At 47.9% G+C, this 14,717-nt stretch overlaps 1 protein-coding gene and 1 pseudogene across 1 annotated transcript in view; both read right to left on the bottom strand.

The window, feature by feature from the left end:
• The window catches only part of GPT2 (glutamic--pyruvic transaminase 2), a 34,521-nt gene extending 26,334 nt beyond the window's left edge, over positions 1-8,187 (bottom strand). Inside the window, exons 1-2 of the mRNA XM_077751279.1 lie at positions 8,086-8,187; positions 7,603-7,866 (exon numbers count right to left, since the gene is read on the bottom strand). Coding sequence (XP_077607405.1) covers positions 7,603-7,845 — 243 coding nt within the window. The 5' untranslated portion in view covers positions 7,846-7,866; positions 8,086-8,187. The remainder of the gene's footprint in view (positions 1-7,602; positions 7,867-8,085) is intronic.
• A 4,740-nt stretch (positions 8,188-12,927) lies between these two features.
• LOC144221031 (large ribosomal subunit protein eL30 pseudogene) lies at positions 12,928-13,271 on the bottom strand (annotated as a pseudogene).
• Between the last annotated feature and the right edge of the window lie 1,446 nt (positions 13,272-14,717).

Consider the following 14,717-nt stretch of genomic DNA (forward strand, 5'->3'; position numbering starts at 1 on the left):
CCAACACCTTTCTGAGAAGGCTGGAAGAGCTCTCCGGCTGCCAAAGCACCCTGAGGTAGCTGCAGGTCCGGGGCCAGCCCACTGCAGCCTGGAAGGGCTGACTAAAAGAGGGCCATGGAGCAAACGTGGCAGGAGGAAGGCAGGGGTCAGCAACAGAGGCTGCCAAACGCCAGGGAGAGGATCCCACTACTTATCCCCAAGGCAGCTCCACCTTGACAGCCTAAATAAATGGGAGGGGCACTAAGGCACCCTCCCCTCCAGAAGACCCCAATCATCAGGGACCTCTCTGGTGGTTCCCTTGCAACCTGGCTTTGCAGAATAAAGAATGTGGGCTGATTTTTACTTAAAAAAAAAAAAAAGGTATAAAGGTATCAGGGATAGAAGACTGGCTGATGGGCAAACTTACAGCCGCAGCCTGAGCAATGTACTTAGCACAGGAAGGAGGTCCCAGAAAGGAGGAACTCAGAGACCCCACTGACAGCACCGTCACTGGGGGATGCCTGAAAGGCTCCTGACTGCTGCAAAGGAGAAAATGCACTTTGGATGGAGGATTGTGGAGACCTGGGAATGTGGGGATTCCACAGAGCTCCCTGATAAGTCCAGAATTAGTCACTGGAAGAGTAAGAATCAGCAGCAGATTCCAGGACCTCCCAGAGCGGCTGAAGGATTACCCAAGACAAACAGTACGAAAGCACGTGGCCGAGTACAAACATCATCATCTTACAAAGCCGGACCAAGGACGAGGCTGAGAGGGTCATGGTGGAGGAAGAAGGAGGTGGGGCAAGGAGGTGGCAAGACCGAGGAGTGGCCTGGATAGAAGGCCTGGCCACCTCATCTCCAGCTGCCCTTTCCTCAAGTTTCCTCAAATTTTAAACATACAATTCTATGGCTTTGACACTTGTCTTCTCTCCATTTCCCAGTGTGTGAATAAAAGCACCTTTAGAAAACTATTTTTTAGAATCAGTAATGTATACCTTAAGTAAAAAACAGTGGCCCTAAGGGATGCAAGTAGCTGGCACATAGTTTTCCTGACCCTCATCTGCCACCCCTAAGACCCTCCCATATAGAAATTCTCCAGCTGCTCTGGGGCAAAGAGACATGGGTGGCTGAGGAGGGTGCCCAGAAATGGCCCTAGACCTTCATAAATAGGGCTTGATAAGTCTCCAAAAGTTTCTGCAGGGAAAGTTTTAATTCTCTTGTGTCCCTTCTGAGGAGCTCTTTGGAGGTGGACAATACAGAAAGAGGTCCCAGGGTGAATGGGAGAAGCATTCAAAAGGTCCTGATGGCCAAGGCAAGGGGTGGCACCACCCTCTGCTCCAGGGGTAGGCCAGGAGTGAGAGCAGGCACCTTGGAGACAAGCTGTGAGGCATATGGCCTCAGGGCTCACCCCACAGTTGAGAGGCAAGAGGCCGGGGATGGGGGAGGAACCCAGGCCACTGTGTGCAAAGGGGCAGGCCTGACCCAGCCCTTGGCACTAGCCTGGGCTCTTGGCACAGGTCCCTCTATCAGCCTGACTGAATTGCATAGCCCTCTAGGCCCAGCCAGCTGAACACAGGTGATTTCCATGGTATGGGCATAGTCCATTCTTTGGTAGGGAGTAAATCTGTCACAATTGAGGGCCAGGAACAAACACGCAGCTGCAGGCCCTCAGCCAGCCCAATGCAGGGGGAGAATGATGCCTGGAACAGTGCTCTGGATGTTCCTTTGTCGTCCCTCCCTCTGTACTGCTCATCCAATTCAGAACCTACTGACAAGGAGCCTGGGAACTCTGAACATCTCTTTTCTTGGGTCTGGGTGCCCACAGACCCCAGATACTTTGCTGTGATGGATATGCTGGGGGGAGAGGTGGGAAACTGGCTCCCATGAATGGGCAGGAGACCAGCCTGCCCAAACAGCCACCATAGAAAGGAGACTGTTCTGGGCAGACTTCTGTATCTAAGCACTAAAGATGTACATGGGATGGGAAATACCAAGGAGCAGGGGACAGACTCCTGCTCATACTGACTCATCCAGGTCTGACAGGCACACCTAATGCTAACCTTGCTTCAGCCCAGCCCAGGAGCCTGCCAGGTCAGCATGTAGCAACCAGTTTCCTCTCACAGTATCCTAGAGCCCATCTAGATAATCCACTTGCATATATCCTGCCCAGAGCTGCCTCCCTGTGCAGCAATGAGATGAAGGTCCCACCCAAGGGAGCTCCCTTCCCACCATTCAGCTTCAGTAGGGATTGGGGGAGTAAGCTCTTGTGTTCTAGGGATATTTCAGCAGGTGTTAGCAGGGAGAAAGAAAAAGACTATCATTATCTTCCAAGATCACAGGCCCAGCATCACCATGAGGGCTGAGGGAATGACAGATGATTTTTTTAAGTTTTTTTTTTTTTTTTAATATTGAGAGAGAGAGTAGACAGAGAGAGGTAGAGAGAATCCCAAGGAGGCTCTGCACTATCAGCACAGAGCCTGAAGCAGGGCTCGAATTCACAAACTGTGAGATTACGACCTGCGCTGAAATCAAGAGTTAGATGCTTAACTGACTGAGCCATCCAGGCCCCCTGGATGACAGATGATTCTAACAGGCACAAGGCAGCTTCCTTGAGTGAGGGATGGCTCTTGTCATTTCATGTGACACGTGGGTGGAAAGGCTTGGTAGGATTGTTTTCCCCCAGAGAATCTCCCTCTCATTCAACAAATACTTATGGATTGCCCACGCTGAGTGACAGAAATGTGCAAAACAGGAGATAGCACCACCCGCAGAACCCAGGTAAAGAATAACAAGTGGGCACAGGGAAAGGAGAGAAGGCACAGCAAGTACTAGGCCACGAACACCATGTGAAAAGACCCTGAGGCAGCAGACAGGACTAGAGTAGGCAGGAAGTCCTACAGAGAGCCCCATAAAGAGGCCCCAGAGACAAACTCCAACCAGGCCCCACTGTCCCTGAAAACAGGTGCATTTCACAATTGAGGAAACTGAAGCTCAGCACAGGGTCTGGTCCCAACCATTGTGGGAAGACAAACAAAGCTAGAAGAAACCCAGCTGAAGCTATAAATGCCCACAATTAAGAGACTAGATGGGAGCTCCAACGGCTGAGTTTCCCAACCACTAAAGCAGGGAAGGCTGGGTGTAGGCTGCTGAACTCTGGGGGTCTGTGGGAGAGTCAACCATAGAAACTGAGACTCACAGGGCAGAAGCAGGGATGAAAGCTGAATGAGCTCCAAATAGGATAATTCACGACAGCAAGGCTGAAGCCCAGACAAGACAGAGCAAACTCCACAGAATGCACATTCCCAGACCCAAAGAGGCTTGACATGAAGGCAAGGACAGGGGGTCTGTTGGTGCTTCTCCTCAAGCAACTCTCATTAGTTTAAAAAAAGGGCTCTTAAGAGTTCTACCTGGCTTCTGTTTTCAAAGCATCATTACTGACATCACAAACTAGTCTTTAGGAGAAACACATTGGCCCCATTTTGCAGAGGAATAAACTGAGGCCAAGGTGGTCTGAAAGACCTCACTGAGGCCCACAGCACATAAAAAGCAAAGCTGAGGGTGCAGGTCTATGTGACTTGAGCAGGGTGGGTGGTGGAGGGTTCATCTTATAATAACCCCACACTACACATTTATGTTATCTTTAATTTTATTTTTTATTTTTGAGACAAAGACAGAGTGTGAGAGTGTGTGCACAGTGGGGGAGGGATAGAGAGAGAGAGGTAGAATCCAAAGCAGGCTCCAGGCTCTGAGCTGTCAGTACAGAGCCTGATGGGGCTCAAACCCATGAACCGTGAATCATGACCTGAGCTGAAGTCAGATGCTTATCCAACTGAGACATGCAAGTGCCCTATCTTTGTTTTAAAGAGAGAGGGTACACATGTGACTGGGGGAGAGAATCCCAAGCAGGTTCCATGCTCAGCATGGAGCCCAATGCAGGGCTCAATCCCATGACTCTGGTATCATGACCTGAGCTGAAATCGGGCATTGGACGCTCAACTGACTGAGCTACCCACGCATTCCTACAAATTTATTTTATTATTTTTTAATGTTTATTTATTATTGAGAGACAGAGCATGAGAGGGGCAGAGAGAGGGAGAGACAGAATCTGAAGCAGGCTCCAGGCTCTGAGCTGTCAGTACAGAACCTGACGGGGGGCTTGAACCCGCAAACCGTGAGATCATGACCTGAGCTGAAGTTGGACACTTAACCAACTAAGCCACCCAGGTGCCCTGCTACAAGTTTATTTTAAAGTAGCATCTAAACTCTGAAGAAAATGACCAATGAGATTTTACTACCTGTGCTTGGAATAGCCAGGGTTTCCAATCTTAGGTCTTAGCTGATTGTAACCATGTGGTATAGCAGGTTTTAGATGAGTACACAATGATATTAAGAGTCATAATCAGTTTTTCTCTCTATTTATGAATGTTTTGCCTCAGCTGTATGTACTTTACAAATAAAAGTAAAGGCATTCCTCTGTCTCTACTTGTGTCAACTTCCTCCCCTCCTGTAATAAAGGAAAAAAGAAGTAGGTTGAGGAAGAACTGACAGATCTTTTCAAAACTCCTACTAATTGCAGCTTATTTTTAAGTGCTGCTCCCAGTGAACAGCAGGATCTGAAAAGCTAACAGTGTCTCCCCCTTGGAGCTGCTGTCAGGGAGAAACAAGGCCTCCCTGAAAGCACACAGACTGGACTAGAGGAGAATGGTCCCTTTCATACCCACTTAGCCAACCTCCCCCCTCCTTCAGGCTTTCCTGGGGATTCTCCCCTCTATCACAGAAGAAAGAAGGATGGGGCTCACCCATGAAGCCACCCCAAAGTCAAACACCAGAACCATACGTCCAAACAGTGGGTAGTGTTTGCAGAGCACATGGTGAAATAATTCCATAAGGCAGCATAAAGGCCAGGACACCTTCAGATAGACAAGATGGTACAAAAGTCAGGGCAGGGGGCTAGGGGGGCGGGGACTTTGGGCCCACCAAGACACCTCTCTCCTCTTATAGACCGGGGAAACCAAAGCCCAGAGAGCATATGAGATTCACCCCAAGTCACCCTACACCTGCAAATCCTTGCTCATTCCATCTCTACCCAATCAAACCCTTTATAACATCAGTCCAGCTTTGATCACTGCAATACAAAACAGGTAGGAAAAAAATGAAGCTGTGCCAAGCCAAGCCCTGCCCCCCAAAAAATTACTGGGAAAATATGGCTCTCTCAGAAGGAGCCCTGTGTCAGCTACCACAGAGGTGGTCTCCCAAAATGAAAGGTTTAGGTGAGGCTATGCTAGCTTGTGTAAGCTATGTCTCCGGCACCTCAACTAGGAAACAGAGACTCGAATCAAGTGAGAATAGATGGGCTTGTATGAAAACATCTCAACTCACTCAGGAGTAGGCTATGGCAGTGTGGGGTATCTTAGCTCAGAAATCACAGGGGTTTTCGGCTTAAATGACCAAGGAATTTGTCCACCTCAATTATGGAACCATATCCTGCTGGAAACCCTTCATGGTTCCCCCACTTCACACCACAAAACTTTGAAAACTTTGCACCATGAAGTCCTGAGCCCAGCACCCAAGACTCCAGTCCACCTTTTCTGTCTCCTTCATCTCTCATACGCCCCTGCCATAGCACTCTTCCAACAGCACCATCCCCTTCCACAAATGCCCAGAGCTTCCCAACCTTCTGTCTTTGCTCACAACCCTGCTCCCACATGGAATGCTCTCACATGTTTCTCTGCTAAAAAATCCCACCAATCCTTAAAGACTTTGGGAAGGAGAGGCTCAGGCCCAGAGAACTGAATGGCAGTCAGCTTCCTGAAGGCAAAGACAGGGCACCTTTCTGTCCAAATCCTCCTCCTACTTCAAGAAGCCCACACCCAAGCTGTTATTTAGCAAAAAAGAGATAGGGATAATCTCTGGAACCCCTACCAGCTCTGGAATCTGAGAAATTAGCAGTAAAGTGATAAACCAGGAACAATTCAATCCCAGCTTTAACAGGGAGACTGTTGTCTCCAGGACGGTCACCTCCAGCCAGCCAGATATCAACAAGGAGCAGAGCAGTAAAACTCATGTTTTCTGCCGCTGGCCCACAGAAACTGAGCCAGCCTCCTATAGGCCAAACTTTAAACTTAGCCTTGCAAGGAGTCAGAGGAAGACACTGGATTCTGACTTGTCCAGCTCATTAATTTCAGTCAGGAGAACTGGGCATTCCACCACAGCTTCCTCCCAAGCATTCAGGGGACAGTAAGTGATCAATTTGCCCCCCAGCCATCCAGTTCTAGTGCCTCTGAGAGCAAGATCAAGTAGCCTCCCCTACCCCCCTTCTGGGTTAGAGCTATCTTAAGCAAGCAGCTATTTCATCAGATCTTACAAATCTTAGGAGTGCTACATTTTTTTACATTGCCCCTCTTGATACGGCCTCCTAAATTCCACTCAGATTAGAACTGGTGTCCTACACAAATACCATATGTTTGCACATATAGGAGGATTAGGAGGAACCTAACGAAGGACCATGGGGGAGAAGAAGGAGGAAAATAGTGGGGGGGAGGGAGGCAAACCTTGAGAGACTCTTGAATGCTGAGAACTGAGGGCAGATGGGTGGGGGGAGTGGGAAGGGCATGATGGGCATGGAGAAGGGCACTTGTGGGGATGAGCACTGGGTGTTATATAGAAACCAACTTGACAATAAACTATTCAAAAAATAAAAATAAGGAGACATCAAAACCAAAAAAAAAGAAAAAAGAACTAGTGTCCTACAGGGGCATCTCTCACAAACACCCAGTCACCCTGGTTGGAGGGAGGAAGAAATCACTCCTAGGGATGTGGTCACTTTACATCAAGTACAAACTAAAGCATGATCCTAGCCAGCCAGCCACTGAGATGAAGAAAGTCTCAGAGCCATCCTACCAAGGCCCGACAGGCCCAAGATTTTGACTACTCACTGGAGATGAGTGTGTCCTCAGAGAACAAAATGTGATGGCTAATCAAGGTTCCAGTGAGGGGCCTAAAGGAAGTTAATTGTTCAGGAATCTCCTCCATACCTCCACTCTTGTCATGGAATCATTACTGGCCGAATGACCCAAAAGGTCTCAGACAAAAAGGAAAAGGCTTTGGGAACAAATCCAAGACTTAGAGCCTTCTTCCCTCTTCTCTTTACCTAATATCCTTCCCACCACTCATCCAGCACCTCCTTACACCGCCCCTTCCTTTTACTTTCTTCAAAGCACTTATTCACTATCTGAAATTATCTTGTCTATTTCTTTACTGCTTGTTGTTGCCCTCCTCCACCCCCAACCCCTCACCCCATGGATCTTGGTTCTCCGCGGATAGGACAGTCCCTGAACGTGTAGTGCCTGGCACTATTAGTCGCTCAGTTATAACTGATGAATTCAATTCAACAAGTGAATGGTATCTAAGGGCCTTACTTTGTGCCAGGTGCCTGGCACTAGTGGGTGAAGGGATGGGAGGTGGGCATTCTTCTCTTAGCCAACCAAAGAGGTGGCCACGTGGCTGGGAGTAAGTCCAGCGGGTGGACCCCAGCCGCAGACGGCTACTGCTCTCTCCCCACCCCACTTCAGCGCCCCCCTAGGCCCTCCTGCCCCACGGGCCCTGGCGCCCGCACGCACTCACCCTCTGCAGCTCAAGCTCGATCTCACCGGCCTTGAGCACGATGGGTCCCCGCACCGCATACTCCACAGCCTTCACCTGCGGGTTCATGGACTCGAGCGTAAGGATGCGCTCGCGCGGGCTCCGCTCGGGCCGTACCTTGAGCACCGCGGAGGCCTCGGCAGCCGCGCTGCTCTGCCTACGGCCCCACGGGCCTGGGGTCCGGGGGCAACAGCCCCTCCGGACCAGTGCCGCTGCCCGCTGCATCGCGCGCCCGCCCAGGAAAACCTTGGCACAAAAAGAAAAAGAACAAACACGTCGCGCACAGTCCAATGCAGGCACCAGTGCCCCCGCCCCCAAGCCCAGCCAAGGGCCCTTTCAGCGAGCAGTGCCAGCCTGGCTCCGGGGCTGGGTGCCCATCCCCCGGCGACTCGGACCCTCCACCGCGCCACTGCAGAGCCAAAGCAGTTTTGCAAAAGCTGCACCTAATGCATGCATGCAACGTGCCTGTCGCCACCGCCTGGGAAACCCTCGCCGCGCCCCGCTAGCGCGCGCGCTTAAAACTGGTCCGGTGCTCCGGCACCAGCAGCCGCATCTCAGCGCCCAACACCCGCACAGCCCGGCCCCCAGCGATCGCACACCCACAGCCGGCGGGACCGCCCCGGGCCTGCACACTGGCTCCTGGGCCTTGTAGTTCTCCAGTTTGCTTCCGGAACTCGTGTGGGGGCTGGGTCAACTACAAGTCCCATAGTGCCCCGCGCTGGTCCGATAGGGGGCAGGGCAAGAGGCGGAACGGTCTTCTGAAGCTGTCGGGGGGGCTAAGAGGCCTCTTTGTCCCCGCTGAGGGGACAGAGTTGGACTGGGGCCAGCCAGGGGCTGTTCTTTCAGCCTTATGCGAATTTAGAGCTATTTGCAGCGTCTCCTTGGAGGCGCATCCCGCCTTCCCACAGCCCCACCCCCCCGCTACCCAATACCTGCGAGGAGGCTGGCTGAGCCATGGTGCAGTCCTAGCCCCGAGTTTCATCATCCAGGGCCCGACGGTGGCTGGTAGGTTAGGAGTTTGGGATTTCACTGCCACTCTTATCCCTTCTGAATGTGGGTTTTCTTGTTAGCAAAGCAGAGGTCTGAACCTAGCCTTTAAGGGTTGTTGTGAGAATTAAAGGACCGACACTTGGTAGGTACCAGGTGGTCAGGCTTTTCCTGACTACTCCATGTGGAGTCTTTCACCACCGTCATTACTTCTTTATTTCCTTGCAGGCATCTGAAATTACCTTGTTGAGATACTTCGTACTGGCTTGTTGGCTACCTCCCCCATTCACCATGTAAGCTCCAGAAGGGCAGTTTTCTTTGTTCATCCTATTCATGGCACCTCTAAAGTTTCCTGGCACATAGTAGGCACTAGTAAATATTTGTTAAAGAATGACTGCTCAGCATGGATAGCTATTATCTTTGGCAAAGATATTAACAGGCAGAGGCACCCTGGCTCCCTGAGAGTGGGCAGGAGTAGGACTAGAAGACAACAGGTCTGAGACCCCAAAATCTAAAGAGTATGTGGGAAAAGTCACTTTCCCTCTCTGGGCCTCAGATTCTCTATCTGCAAAGTAAATTAGATTAAGTAACTCCTAAGGTCCCTTCCCGTCTTGAAAACACTGTCTAGGTATTTTTCAGGCAGAAAGACAGCCCAAAGCTCCCTCACCCCAATAAACACACACACTCACCGTAGATGTGTGAAAGTAGGAGGGCGGGGGGGCACCTGGGTGGCTCAGTCAGTTAAGGAACCAGTTCTTGGTTTCCATTCAGGTCATGATCTCACCATTGTGAGATCAAACTCCACATTGGGATCCTCACTGAGCATGGAGCCTGCCTGGGATTCTCTCTCTCCCTCTATCTGTGCCCCTCTTCCCTTGTGCTCTCTCTCTCAAAATAAATAAGCAAACTTTAAAAACAAAAGCAACCCCCCCCCCAACAGTGTAGGGGAGGAGGTCCTAGAAAAGCCAGGTTTAAATGTAGCTACATGTAGTCCCTTACCTCTTGATTGACTTTGAGCATGTTACCTAGCCTTTGTAAGCCTACTTTTACGTCATGGGGCTGTGAAGAAAGTTCAGTGAGGTAACTGAAAACGCCAAGAGTTTGGAACCTTAGTGCAGTGGGTCACTCTTATTCATCCTTGTCAAGAGAATGCCATATACTTGGATTAAATAAATTGATTACCAATAAAAGGGGAAAGGGAATGGAGAGAGCAGCAGAAACCAAAGATCTCCGGATATTCCTATGTTAGCAAACTGGCTTGTCCACCAAGGACCCTGGAAATTTATTTGGGTTTCTTATCAATAGCTCCACCCCCAGCATCTATGTCTATACTGTCTTCTTCCTGGCTTCTGTCTCAGTGGCCAGGTATTCAGTTAACAGGTGAAAGATTTCCCCCCAGGGAGTTTGGCTTCTCTAAGGACTATACTGCCTTCAACATCATGTTCTCACCTGCTCTGCCCAGTTGTAGACAAACACACCCACACACCTCTCCACCTCTAAACACACTTAACCTTGATCTGCATATGATGTAAACACTGTCTCTCACTGTTCACCCAAGGGTTGGTGCACTTCCTGTGGTCTCCACCCCAATCAGGAGGGACAGAGGAGCTAGGAAGGAAGGCAGGCATAGAAGGGAACACAAATCCATTTGCACAACCAGGAAAAACAATGCCTAGCACACAGTCCATCTACGTGGGCTCCCATGTCATCATTGTAGAAAACAAGTTGGTTTCCCAATTATGTCCTTTGTCAACCTGTCATGATTACATGAAAAGAAAGCTCCCTTTCTTTCCTGTGAACCACACTTTACGATCTGCAAAACACTTTCCTACCTATCACTGCATTTGAACCTGATCAACATCAATGAAGTGAAAAGGGCAGGCATTATCCCCATCTTACAGATGAAGCTCAAAAAGATTAAGTGACTTATTCATGTGGCACAGTCAAGTGTAGAGCAGGGACTGTGATTTCTAACCCAGTGATGCAGCCCATACATGCAGAGACCAGGCTTGTGTAGCTCTCTGGGTTTGGAAATTTGTGCTGCCATTGCAATGCACTGAGCCCTTAAAAGGGTTTTGGGTGGTAGTTGTGGTGATGATGGTGGTGGTAACAGTGTGAACTTTGCCTTTACTTTGCCCTCTAGACCAGATTGGTGTGGGGCAGGAGCAGGCTCCTAAATATTAAAGATAAAACCTGAAACAGTCATGAATGTTTCTGTGAGCTGGATGAGAGCTCAAAGACACAGCAAGCTCTTGACGATCCACACAATTGGGAGAGTCATTTGTTTGCAAGACATGGTACTAGTCTTCATTCCTTAACAAGTTTTTACTGAGCACCTACCATGTGCCAGGTACTGGCCTGAGCTCTGGGACTATAGTGAGTCACACATATGGCCCTTGCCTGCACAGACATACAGTGTCTTAGGAAAGACAGACATCCATTAGATAATCACACAAACACAAGCATGTGATTACAAACTGTGAGAACTGCAGGGGGGGAAAGGACAGAGTTTCATGCCTAGAGGTCTGGGTGAAGGTTTCTCAGAGGAAGAAGCCTATGAACTGCCCAGAAGCCTGTCAGGATGATAAGGGATAGCAGTACTGACAAGTGTGGTAGACATGGGGATGTGCCCTCACCTGCAAAGGAAGAACTTGCCAAAAAATAAGAGGGGAAAACTTGCCTTCAACCAAGAGGTGTGGTTAGCAGACAGCCTCTACCTGTCAGTGCCATCAGTGTCAGCCTCACTTGCACAGAACTGTCTTGCCTGAGGTTGCCATCACACCCTAACTGAAGAAGCCTAACCTTAGTGACTGAGCAAGACTCAGCAAGTGCTGGAGCAGTATTTGCTCTAAGCGTTCTCCAGGAGGCTGACTGAGGCTTTGGCAGGCCAGCTTCATGGCTTTTCTTCCTTGCCCAATCCTGCTGCCTCCCACTTCCTCTTACAGAAGTAGATCCCTAATATCCATCTTACACTTCACACTCCATCTCTGTCAGTGATGAGGCAGACAGTGTCCCAGGCCAGGGACTGCTGAGGAGCTCCAAGAAGGCTAGGGTGACTGTCGGGAAGACAGTGAGGGGGCAGGGCTAGAAGACAGGGGTCAGAGGTGAGTGGTGTTGGACAGGCGGCCTAGGTCCTAAATATAAGAATTTCAGTTTTCATCCTAAGAACAATTAGAAGCCTCTGGAAGGCCTTAAGTAGGAGAGTGACACAATCATATTTATGTTTAAATTCTGCTGCATGAGGATGGGTTGTAGAGGGTGCAGGAGGATGGATTGTGGTACTAGCAAGGTCCAATGTTGGCCTGGACTGGGGAATGGATGATGAGAAATGGACAGGCTCTTCTGCATCTCCGGAATCTACTATATTACTTGTCACATAGAAGTTCTCTGTTGAATGAATGAGTGGAGTAGACTCTATAAGGTCCATACTCCCAATATCCTTGCAGTTCAGCAGGAGATGGGCAGTGCATAATAAAGGTGGTAAGAATAGCCCCTAAGAGTGCAGAGTAGCCAGTCCTTGGGGTCGGTGAGGGCCAGAACAGAAAGTGAGATGATCTTCCAAGGGTAGTTGGGCATTATGGTGCCACAGTGAGAGATGGATGACCTTCCAGAATATCAAATCATGCTCAAGATGGGTGCTTGGGTGACTTAAGGGTAACTCTTGGTCTCTTGGTCCCAAGGACACTTGGGGAGCTGGGTAGAAGTTAGTGCCCTTAATAATCAAATGCCTTGATCCAGGGCAGTGATTCTAAAGGATTATCAAGGAGCCCCTGAGTGTTTGTTTAAAATGCAGATTCCAGAGTTGCACTTGGACTTGTTGGTTCTAAAATTCCAGGGGTGAGTTTGCCCAGGGATTTTCCTATAATCAGGATTTTGATGTGCACTAAAGTTTAAGAACCATAGGTGCAAGGCAAGGCTTGGCAGTATCATAGTGGGAAAAAGCATAGATCAGAGAATTCTGAATTCTGGTTCCAAATTTGTCACTAACCTGTTGTATGTATGACCTTGAGCCAGCACTGTCCTCTTCCTGGGCCTTAGCCTCTTCATCTGGAGAACAACTTGCATTTCTACCTGATTTCTAAGTTACTGGCTCTAGCTCGAAGACATTTCAGCCTCCTCTTCTAGCCCAACTGGCTCCCTCAGTCACAGCTGCGGCCTCTGCTCACTGAGCCTCAGTTTTCTTACCTGTCAGTAAGGTGATGACAATGTCTTCCTCAGAGAGTTTCTGAGAGGACTAAACAGTGTTTAAAAAAAAAAAAATTTAACAGTGTTTTTAAAACAAGCTCTGGTAAATTTTAATAAAGAAAAGTTTTACATGATTTACTTTTCACCGATCTGTTCTGGCATGCTTCTAATGATATCAGAATCACCTGCATCAATGCTAATCAAAATGCATACTCTGTAGTATTTCCTCCATGCTGTGCCCAAATCAATATTATTGCTACTGTAGTTATGGACACCAGTTTTAGCCAACATTCCACAGTATTCTATTTCAGATTTCCTCAAGGCTGAGCAGTTGTTGGTGAGGACAGTTTTGCTTTGCCATATCTGATTATTTTCAGAGTCTGCTTGTACCCCAGCATGTACTTTCCACTTGTCATAATGAGTTGGAAACTAGAATTGACCAACTCCAGTGACTTTTTCGTCTTCTTTGCAGCCACCATCTTCCTGCCTTAGGTGTGAAATCAGCCCCAACCAAGAGCAGCCTGGGAACAACAAAGAGTAAAATGACTTTTCTTTTTTCTTTTCTTTTCTTTTCTTTCTTTTTTTAAAAATAGGCTCTATGCCCAACATGGGGCTTGAGTTCATGACCCCTGGATCAAGAGTTGCATGCGCTGTAGACTGAGCCAGCCAGGTGCCCCTAAAGTGATATTTTTAAAGTTTCTTTTCTTTAATGGGTATTAGGATAGATTTGAAAGTCTGAAAGAATAAACACTCCATTGTTAATGATAGTTATCTTTGAGTGGTGGGCTTATTGGTGACTAACTTTTCCTTGTGCATAATGTACTGTCAGTGTTTTTAAAAATAATGATAAGGGGCACCTGGATGCTTAGTTGGATAAGGGGCCAACTCTTGATTTTGGCTCAGGTTGTGATCTTACAGTTCATGAGTTAGAGCCCTGTGCTGACAATGTCGAGCTTGATTGGGATTCTTTCTCCCTCTCTCTCTGCACTCCCCAACTTGTGCTCGCTCGCTCGCTCTCTCTCTCAAAATAAATAAATTTTTAAAAACTTAAAAATATGTTTAAAATAATGACAAAAATAAAAGTAAGTTTTAAAAAACTAAACAGAATTACCACATTCTGGGTAAACTGTATATACAAAGGAATTGAAGGCTGGGACTTGAACAGGTATGTGTACACCAGTTCACAAAGTAAAAAAGTGGAAACAACCCAAATGTCCCTTGACAGATGAATGGGTAAACAGAATGTAATGGAATGTTACTTGGTTTAAAAAGAAGGAAATTCGGACACATGCTATAACATAAATGAAACTTAAAGACTTTATGCTAAGTGGAAAGGACAAAGGCAAATTATGCAGGCACAAAAGAACAAATATTATGATTTCCCTTATAGAAGGGGTATCCAGAATAGGTAAATTTATAGAAATAGAAATTAGATTACCAAGGGCTGGGGAAGGGTGGTTAGGAAATTATTATTTAATAGACATAAAGTTTCAGTTTGAGATGAGAATGTTCTGGACATGGATGGTGGTGATGATTGAAGAACAATGTAAATGTACTTAATGCCACTGGACTATACACTTAAAAATGCTCAAAATAGGCGCCCTTGGGTGGCTAAGTCAGTTAAGCATCTGACTTCTGCTCAGGTCATTATCTCACTGTTTATAGGTTCGAGCCCTGCATCTGGCTCCATGATGACAGTGAGGAGCCAGCTTTGGATCCTCTGTCTCCTTCTCTCTACCCCTCCCCTGCTCTCTATCTCTCTGCAAAATAATAATAATAACAATAATAATTAAAAGAAAAAATTAAAAATGCTCAAAATAGTAAATACCATACTAAAAAATAATCACAAGGATTTCCTGTGTGTTGCAGGAAAAAAATTTTCTTACTTATTTAGAGAGAGAGAGACAGAGACAGAGACAGAGAAT

The sequence above is a fragment of the Crocuta crocuta genome, unplaced genomic scaffold (genome assembly GCF_008692635.1).
Source record: "Crocuta crocuta isolate KB4526 unplaced genomic scaffold, BGI_CrCroc_1.0 scaffold124, whole genome shotgun sequence".
NCBI lineage: Eukaryota > Metazoa > Chordata > Mammalia > Carnivora > Hyaenidae > Crocuta > Crocuta crocuta.